General features: G+C 41.9%; 1 protein-coding gene across 3 annotated transcripts in view; it reads left to right on the top strand.

Annotated features, from left to right (window-relative positions):
* The window catches only part of LOC311109393 (rho guanine nucleotide exchange factor 4-like), a 69,080-nt gene extending 68,154 nt beyond the window's left edge, over positions 1 to 926 (top strand). Inside the window, exon 13 of one of the 3 annotated variants that reach the window (XM_084152250.1) lies at positions 247 to 926. In XM_084152250.1, the coding sequence (XP_084008376.1) occupies positions 247 to 401 (155 nt within the window). In that variant the 3' untranslated portion in view covers positions 402 to 926. Of the gene's footprint in view, positions 1 to 243 lie in introns of all 3 variants that reach the window. The other 2 variants (XM_084152249.1, XM_084152251.1) reach the window with 2 other exon arrangements.
* Positions 927 to 10,652: the final 9,726 nt, after the last annotated feature.

Genomic DNA, 10,652 nt, shown 5'->3' on the forward strand with positions numbered 1-10,652 from the left:
ATTTTTTTTAAGATTACATGTTTGGCAATATTTATACAAATGTTGTTTATCATGTGTGCTTAATATTCATAAAAAACACTTTAGATTAAAATGCACTCGTAATCACCCCCCCATTCTGCCTATCTACATTTATAACCCCTAGTCTCTTCTCACAGCCTTAACATTAACATGTCAAACATTTAGTAGCTGATTTGATTCTGGGTGCCATGATTACTAACCCCTCTCTGTTCTCCTCTCCTCCAGCAGTGACCCGGCCCTACTATGACTTCCTGCTGCGTCAGAAGCACCCGTCTCTGCCCAGCACCGTACCCCAGCAGCAGGTCTTCATGCTGGCTGAGCCCAAACGCAAGGCAACCACCTTCTGGCAAAACATCGGCAGACTGACACCTTTCAAGAAGTGAAACGCCGGCGAGGAGAGGCGGTTTAGAGGAGAAGGCTAATGCCTGAACTGACTTTTTTATCCTCTATTTTTCTTTGTTATACATAATGTTATCCTAATTCATATTCTGATTATTGTGAAAGATGAACATGATTATGACGATGATGATATTTTTTCTTTGAGAAAGCACTTTATAGGTTGGTTACAATCAGACTTGGGAATGGTTCTCCCGGACATTGTGTATACGTTGGGAGAATGTTACTAGGACTATTATACCTGCTACTGCTACTACAACTTCAACCAAGCACCGATTGGTACTAATATTACTACTGCTGTGTGATCATGTGACTGCCAATGAGGCTCCTCTTTTTTGAAAGACGTTGACTGACGCAACTAAATGATTTTTTCCCAGTGTTTTTGTTTTGTTTCGACAAATGCCAACTGTTCACAGTGCCAGATCAATTTTGCTTTTGTATTTAAGTTTGTGCTGTGTATGTTATTGAAAAAAAAGGTGAAAAAGGGGGATAAAGTTTATTGTACTTCTCTTTGTGCAAAGATGTTTTCCTGGTTTATTTTGAGCATTTCATAACAGTTGATACTTAAGGGTTTGGGTGTGGTGGGGTCTTAATGTTTGTGGAAACAAACAATCTGAGAAAAACAAATGGTACCCAAATTCGATACTCAATTCTTCACAAATCTATCACACACACACACACACACCTGACCTTTGACATTAGCCTTACCCTGTGCGTATGAGTAATTAACCTCTTTATGGAAGTGCCATCTGAAGTGTGTCCTGGATGCTTTGAAATAGTATGTTTTACCTTTATCAACCCCTGCATTTACATTCATTTAGCAACATTTTCAAATTCAAGATGTATTCTCCTACTGTGGCAAAATGAGGCTAGATTGAAATGGTACAACTGCACTTTTGTCCCCCTGGTAAGTGCAATGCCACAATACCACATTATTTCATATAATCTGGACATTTAACAGAATTTAAATATTGAATATTGAAACTATAATGTCTTATTTTTCTAGCCTGGTCCCAAGTCTGTTGGTGCTTTTGCCAACTCCATTGCTGTCATTGTCAAGCCAAACATCTTTCGCATGACAGTTCCACAAGGAAACAGAAACAGACTGGTATCCGGGCTACTTCTTTTCCATACAAGTTAAAACCCAGTGACAGGGTGGATCACCTCCTGAGAGTTCTACCCATTTCCTCCATGTCCCCAGAGGCTTCATCAGGACGTTGTCTGTTTGTCTGCGACACCTTTCAGAAGTCTTCATTTATAGATGAATATTCATGAGTTTCTGGCAAGACAAAGTTGTCTGTTGTGACAAAAATGTATCTTTGTGTTCCTGCTGATGAAGAGATTCCAGGGAGCTTGGAGTCCCAGGAAGTAGGTTAGCTGGGCGAGATGACAGCGAAACAACACCTACTACTGATGTACTGATGCTGTTCATCTAGCTACACTGTCCAAAACAACTACACATTCACATTTGTAAAGGTGACCTATTTTTTTAGACGCTCTGTAGCACGGAGTTTCTAGTGCGCTGCAGACGTTGTGGGTTTCAATCTACTAAAGGTATATTGTTTGGTATTATTATCCCTTAAAGATGCTAAAGACGAGTCATGAACCATACCTTGTATGCCTTCTTCTTAACATGATGCCAGACCATTGGCATAGGCTTTTATTTATGATTCTGATTTGGCCTTTCCATTTCCAAAAAAGACAAACTGATCATCTGCGGCTCAATACATATAAAACACATTTATAATCAATCAATTGACCATGGATACTGTATATTGACTGTGATCAGTTTCAAGAGGCCTACAATATGATGGGGTTGACACAAATAAGTCTGAATCCAGCATTCAATTGGAGATGTTTTCCTCTTTCAAAAGAAAGTAGCTCGGTGATGGATTGCTCTCCCCTGGGATCGACTGTGATGTCTGGAGAGAGGGAGGGAGAACAGGGAGGGATGTGTGTGTATGTATGACTGCTAAAACAAAGTGTGTGTCTTGTCACCTCGGGGTAGAGATATGGAACATGGCCTCTCAGAATTCAGTATGCAGCCCTATAACTCACCTGTCACCAGGGTTATGGATCCCTATAACTCACCTGTCAAGAGGGTTATGGATCCCTATAACTCACCTGTCAAGAGGGTTATGGATCCCTATAACTCACCTGTCACCAGGGTTATGGATCCCTATAACTCACCTGTCACCAGGGTTATGGATCCCTATAACTCACCTGTCAAGAGGGTTATGGATCCCTATAACTCACCTGTCAAGAGGGTTATGGATCCCTATAACTCACCTGTCAAGAGGGTTATGGATCCCTATAACTCACCTGTCACCAGGGTTATGGATCCCTATAACTCACCTGTCAAGAGGGTTATGGATCCCTATAACTCACCTGTCAAGAGGGTTATGGATCCCTATAACTCACCTGTCACCAGGGTTATGGATCCCTATAACTCACCTGTCAAGAGGGTTATGGATCCCTATAACTCACCTGTCAAGAGGGTTATGGATCCCTATAACTCACCTGTCAAGAGGGTTATGGATCCCTATAACTCACCTGTCACCAGGGTTATGGATCCCTATAACTCACCTGTCAAGAGGGTTATGGATCCCTATAACTCACCTGTCAAGAGGGTTATGGATCCCTATAACTCACCTGTCAAGAGGGTTATGGATCCCTATAACTCACCTGTCAACAGGGTTATGGATCCCTATAACTCACCTGTCAAGAGGGTTATGGATCCCTATAACTCACCTGTGACCAGGGTTTTGATAGGGCTTCTTTTGGATCCACACAAGCATTCTCAAACAGGCAGAGACCAAATGGACCTTGAAGCTGGACATTCAGGCATCTATATCCCTCTTACAACTGTCTTTAGGAAGAGATGGCCTAGCATGAATTGCTAGAATAACCTTGGCTTAAAAGCAGCATTCGTCTAACATCTTCCCAAATTGTTTATTTTTGACATTTGAAAAGGTTTGGCAAATTGGCATTAGATTTCTCAAATCATGATGTTTTGACTAAATTGAATACTGCATGCATAGACCTAAACATATGTTTTGTAGCTAATGTTGTGTTTTGCCTTTAAAATGCAGTCAGTGTTTTTACAACCTCTGCAGAACATGGCAGTTTCTCTGCTTTGATATATCAATATCAATCAAAAAGTCGTTCAAATGTCAAAGACGATTTTGCCCATGACTGAACTGCATGCCAAACACGCCTAAAAATACATTTTCAAAAGGTCTGTCAGTCTGGAGTTTACTGACTCTGTTATGAGCGCTACGATTGGCTGTTGAATATACTATATACTCCCCCTGCAAAAGGCACAGGATGGTATACAACAGAAAATTATACTGAATACATCAATGCTACTGTAGTAAAGTTTGCCTCACCACAATTTGTACACTCATTTTCGATCTATTGAGACGCCATACAATCAATACTTTCCCACTGTAAACTAATTAGCAAACGATTACCATTCCCATCCCCCCCAATCATTAGTTCATTGTAGTGACAGAGTAATTAGACCTGAACTAATGTGATTGATTGTTGATGACCTGGATCTGAATAGACATCTTTAAACTCATATGTCCCTCTGGTGAGAAGGAAGAGATACAGTAGACTACTTCAGTCTTTCAGCGTTATAAAAACAACCCCAAACATTTCTGAGCACTTTTTATTTGACCTTTGAAGTGGGCTGGTCCAATGAGAATGAAATGTCCTCTGCAAGAGAACGGTTTTGCCAACGAGTCATTGTTAACTTATAAATTGCTGTACACATTTCGATTTTCCTAATTTGAGTGAGTTCTTGCTTTCAGTCTCATTATTTTCAGAACCACATTAAAACACTGAACCAGGGAGAGTTCCAATGTTTAAACTTCCATATGGGTTGATTTATATCTACGTGCTTGTAAAAAAAAAGTTGAACTATAGTTTGTTTAAATTACGAAATGAAAAAGGCAGTGTTTGTATGGTTGTTTACATATGCACTCAATTATGGGAAAATAAAACTATTCAAAATGTGTCACTGACTGAATTGTCCATTTCAGGATCTATACACTACCAGTCAAAGGTTTGGACACACCTACTCATTCAAGGGTTTTTCTTTATTTTTACTATTTTTTACATTATAGAATAATAGTGAAGACATCAAAACTATGAAAAAACACATATGGAATCATGTAGTAACCAAAAAAAGTGGTCAAAAGTTTTGAGAATGACCCAAGTATTGGTCTTCACAAAGTTTGCTGTTTCAGTGTCTTTAGATATTTTTGTCAGATGTTACTATGGTATACTGAAGTATAATTACAAGCATTCCATAAGTGTCAAAGGCTTTTATTGACAATTACATTAAGTTTATGCAAAGAGTCAATATTTGCAATGTTGACCCTTCTTTTTCAAGACCTCTGCAATCCGCCCTGGCATGCTGTCAATTAACTTCTGGGCCTCATCCTATAATAATAATAATAATAATATGCCATTTAGCAGACGCTTTTATCCAAAGCGACTTACAGTCATGCGTGCATACATTTGGACTGATGGCAGCTGATTCTTGCATAATCAATGCTTGGAGTTTGTCAGAATTTGTGGGTTTTTGTTTGTCCACCCGCTTCTTGAGGATTGACCACAAGTTCTCAATGGGATTAAGGTCTGGGGAGTTTCCTGGCCAAGGACCGAAAATGTCGATGTTTTGTTCCCCGAGCCACTGGCTGAGGAGCTACCCCACACATGAATGGTCTCTTGATGTTGGCTGTTTACTGTTGGCATGACACAGGACTGATGGTAGCGCTCACCTTGTCTTTTCCAGACAAGCTTTTTTCCGGATGCCCCAAACAATCGGAAGGGATTCATCAGAGAAAATGACTTTACCCCAGTCCTCAGCAGTCCAATCCCTGTACCTTTTGCAGAATATCAGTCTGTCCCTGATGTTTTTCCTGGAGAGAAGTGGCTTCCTCTGTGCCCTTCTTGACACCAGGCCATCCTCCAAAAGTATTTGCCTCACTGTGCGTGCAGATGCACTCACACCTGCCTGCTGCCATTCCTGAGCTAGCTCTGCACTGGTGGGGCCCCAATCCCGCAGCTGAATCAACTTTAGGAGACGGTCCTGGCGCTTGCTGGACTTTCTTGGGCGCCCTGAAGCCTTCTTCACAACAATTTAACCTCTCTCCTTGAAGTTCTTGATGATCCGATAAATGGTTGATTTGGGTGCAATCTTACTAGCAGCAATATCCTTGCCTGTGAAGCCCTTTTTCTGCAAAGCAATGATGACGGCACGTGTTTCCTTGCAGGTAACCATGGTTAACAGAGGAAGAACAATGATTTCAAGCACCACCCTCCTTTTAAAGCTTCCAGTCTGTTATTCTAACTCAATCAGCATGACAGAGTGATCTCCAGCCTCGTCAACACTCTTACCTGTGTTAACGAGAGAATCACTGACATGTCAGCTGGTCCTTTTGTGGCAGGGCTGAAATGCAGTGGAAATGTTTTGGGGGATTAAATTCATTTTCATGGCAAAGAGGGACTTTGCAATTAATTGCAATTCATCTGATCACTCTTCATAACATTCTGGAGTATATGCAAATTGCCATCATAAAAACTGAGGCAGCAGACTTTGTGAAAATGAATATTTGTGTCATTCTCAAAACTTTTGACCACGACTGTATATACAGTGGGGGAAAAAAGCATTTAGTCAGCCACCAATTGTGCAAGTTCTCCCACTTAAAAAGATGAGAGAGGCCTGTAATTTTCATCATAGGTACACGTCAACTATGACAGACAAAATGAGGAAAAGAAATCCAGAAAATCACATTGTAGGATTTTTAATGAATTTATTTGCAAATTATGGTGGAAAATAAGTATTTGGTCAATAACAAAAGTTTCTCAATACTTTGTTATATACCCTTTGTTGGCAATGACACAGGTCAAACGTTTTCTGTAAGTCTTCACAAGGTTTTCACACACTGTTGCTGGTATTTTGGCCCATTCCTCCATGCAGATCTCCTCTAGAGCAGTGATGTTTTGGGGCTGTCACTGGGCAACACGGACTTTCAACTCCCTCCAAAGATTTTCTATGGGGTTGAGATCTGGAGACTGGCTAGGCCACTCCAGGACCTTGAAATGCTTCTTACGAAGCCACTCCTTCGTTGCCCGGGCGGTGTGTTTGGGATCATTGTCATGCTGAAAGACCCAGCCACGTTTCATCTTCAATGCCCTTGCTGATGGAAGGAGGTTTTCACTCAAAATCTCACGATACATGGCCCCATTCATTCTTTCCTTTACACGGATCAATCGTCCTGGTCCCTTTGCAGAAAAACAGCCCCAAAGCATGATGTTTCCACCCCCATGCATCACAGTAGGTATGGTGTTCTTTGGATGCAACTCAGCATTCTTTGTCCTCCAAACACGACGAGTTGAGTTTTTACCAAAAAGTTATATTTTGGTTTCATCTGACCATATGACATTCTCCCAATCCTCTTCTGGATCATCCAAATGCACTCTAGCAAACTTCAGACGGGCCTGGACATGTACTGGCTTAAGCAGGGGGACACGTCTGGCACTGCAGGATTTGAGTCCCTGGCGGCGTAGTGTGTTACTGATGGTAGGCTTTGTTACTTTGGTCCCAGCTCTCTGCAGGTCATTCACTAGGTCCCCCCGTGTGGTTCTGGGATTTTTGCTCACCGTTCTTGTGATCATTTTGACCCCACGGGGTGAGATCTTGCGTGGAGCCCCAGATCGAGGGAGATTATCAGTGGTCTTGTATGTCTTCCATTCCCTAATAATTGCTCCCACAGTTGATTTCTTCAAACCAAGCTGCTTACCTTTTAGTTACAGGTCTGTGAGAGCCAGAAATCTTGCTTGTTTGTAGGTGACCAAATACTTATTTTCCACCATAATTTGCAAATAAATTCATTAAAAATCCTACAATGTGATTTTCTGGATATTTTTTTCTCAATTTGTCTGTCATAGTTGACGTGCACCTATTATGAAAATGACAGGCCTCTCTCATCTTTTTAAGTGGGAGAACTTGCACAATTGGTGGCTGACTAAATACTTTTTTTCCCCCACTGTACAATGCCTTGCAAAAGTATTCATCCCCCTTGGCGTTTTTCCTATTTTGTTGCATTACAACCTGTAATTTAAATGGATTTTTATTTGGATTTCATGTAATGGACATACACAAAATGAAAGTAATAACTTGTTTCAAAACATTCGAAAAAATAAATAACAGAAAAGTGGTGTGTGCATATGTATTCACCCCCTTTGCTAAGAAGCCCCTAAATAAGATCTGGTGCAACCAATTACCTTCAGAAGTCACATAATTAGTTAAATAAAGTCCACCTGTGTGCAAACTAAGTGTCACATGATCTGTCACATGATCTCAGTATATATACACCTGTTCTGAAAGGCCCCAGAGTCTGCAACACCACTAAGCAAGGGGCACCACCAAGCAAGCGGCACCATGAAGACCAAGGAGCTCTCCAAACAGGTCAGGGACAAAGTTGTGGAGAAGTACAGATCAGGGTTGGGTTATACAAAAATATCAGAAACTTTGAACATCCCACGGAGCACCATTAAATCCATTATTTAAAAAATGGAAAGAATATGAAACCACAACAAACCTGCTAAGAGAGGGCCGCCCACCAAAACTCACGGACCAGGCAAGGAGGGCATTAATCAGAAAGGCAACAAAGAGACCAAAGATAACCCTGAAGGAGCTGCAAAACTCCACAGCGGAGATTGGAGTATATGTCCATCGGACCACTTTAAGCCGTACACTCCACAGTGCTGGCCTTTACGGAAGAGTGGCCAGAAAAAAAGGCATTGCTTAAAGAAAAAAATAAGCAAACACGTTTGGTGTTTGCCAAAAGGCATGTGGGAGACTCCCCAAAGATATGGAAGAAGGTACTCTGGTCAGATGAGACTAAAATGTAGCTTTTTGGCCATCAAGGAAAACGCTATGTCTGGCGCAAACCCAACACCTCTCATCACCCCGAGAACAACATGTTTTTAATTGGCAGGGACTGGGAAACTGGTCAGAATTGAAGGAATGATGGATGGTGGTAAATACAGGGAAATTCTCGAGGGAAACCTGTTTCAGTCTTCCAGAGATTTGAGACTGGGACGGAGGTTCACCTTCCAGCAGGACAATGATCCTAAGCATACTGCTAAAGCAACACTTGAGTGGTTTAAGGGGAAGCATTTAAATGTCTTGTAATGGCCTAGTCAAAGCCCAGACCTCAATACAATTGAGAATCTGTGGTATGATTTAAAGATTGCTGTACACCAGCGGAACCCATCCAACTTGAAGGTGCTGGAGCAGTTTTGCCTTGAAGAATGGGCATACATCCCAGTGGCTAGATGTGCCAAGCTTATAGAGACATACCCCAAGAGACTTGCAGCTGTAATTGCTGCAAAAGGTGGCTCTACAAAGTATTATGTTATGTTTTTTTGTCTTATTTCTTGTTTGTTTCACAATAAAAAATATTTTGCATCTTCAAAGTGGTAGGCATGTTGTGTAAATCAAATGATACAACCCCCCAAAAAATCCATTTTAATTCCTGGTTGTAAGGCAACAAAATAGGAAAAATGCAAAGGGGGGTGTATACTTTCGCAAGCCACTGTATACACACACACACACACTACATGACCAAAAGTATGTGGACAACTGCTTTGCGAACATCTCATTCCAAAATCATGGACATTAATATGGAGTTGGTCCCCCTTTGCTGCTATAACAGCCTCCACTCTTCTGGGAAAGCTTTCCATTAGATGTTGGAACATTGCTGCGGGGACTTGCTTCTATCCAGCCACAAGAGCTTTAGTGAGGTCAGGCACTGATGTTGGGCGATTAGGCCTGGCTCGCAGTCGGCGTTCCAGTTCATCCTAAAGGTGTTTGATGGGGTTGAGGTCAGGGCTCTGTGCAGGCCAGTCAAGTTCTTCCACACCGATCTTGACAAACCATTTCTGTATGGACCTTGCTTTGTGCACGAGGGCATTGTCATGCTGAAACAGGAAAGGGCCTTCCCCAAACTGTTGCCACAAACTTGGAAGCACAGAATCGTCTGGAATGTCATGGTATGCTGTAGCGTCAAGATTTCCCTTCACTGGAACTAAGGTGCCTAGCCTGAACCATGAAAAACATCCTCAGACCATTATTCCTCCTCCACAAAACTTTATAGTTGGCACTATACATTCGGGCAGGTAGCATTCTCCTGGCATCCGCCAAACCCAGATTTGTCCGTCAGACTGCCAGATGGTGAAGCGTGATTCATCACTCCAGAGAATGCGTTTCCACTGCTCCAGTCCAATGGTGGCGAGCTTTACACCACTCCAGTTGACGCTTGGCATTGCGCATGGTGATCTTAGGCTTATGGTTGGCTGCTCGGCCATGGAAACCCATTTCATGAAGCTCCAGACAAACAGTTATTGTGCTGACGTTGCTTCCAGAGGCAGTTTGGAATTCGGTAGTGAGTGTTGCAACCGAGGACAGGCGATTTTTAAGCACTACACGCTTCAGCACTCGGTGGTCCCGTTCTGTGAGCTTGTGTGGCCTACCACTTCGCGGCTGAGCAATTGTTGCTTCTAGACATTTCCAGTTCACAATAACAACACAGTTGACCGGGGCAGCTCTAGCAGGACAGAAATTTTACGAACTGACTTGTTGGAAAGGTGGCATCATATGACAGTCCCACGTTAAGGCCATTCTACTGCCAATGTTTGTCTATTGAGATTGCATGGCTGTGTGCTCGATTTTATACACCTGTCAGCAATGGGTGTCGCTGAAATAGCCGAATCCACTAATTTAAGGGGTGTCCACATACTTTTGTGTATGTACAGTTGAAGTCGGAAGTTCACATACACCTTAGCCAAATACATTTAAACTCTGTTTTTCACAATTCCTGACATTTAATCCTAGTAAAAATTCCCTTTCTTAGGTCAGTTAGGATCACCACTTTATTTTAAGAATATGAAATGTATAATAATAGTAGAGAGAATGATTTATTTAATATTTTATTTATTTCATCACATTCCCAGTGGGTCAGAAGTTTACATACACTCAATTAGTATTTGGTAGCATTGCCTTTAAATTGTTTAACTTGGGTCAAACGTTTCGGGTAGCCTTCCACAAGCTTCCCACAATAAGTTGGGTGAATTTTGGCCCATTCCTCCTGACAGAGCTGGTGTAACTGAGTCAGGTTTGTAGGCCTCCTTGCTCACACACGCTTTTTCAGTTCTGCCCA

This window comes from Coregonus lavaretus (genome assembly GCF_964263955.1).
Source record: "Coregonus lavaretus genome assembly, chromosome: 34".
NCBI classification, from domain to species: domain Eukaryota; kingdom Metazoa; phylum Chordata; class Actinopteri; order Salmoniformes; family Salmonidae; genus Coregonus; species Coregonus lavaretus.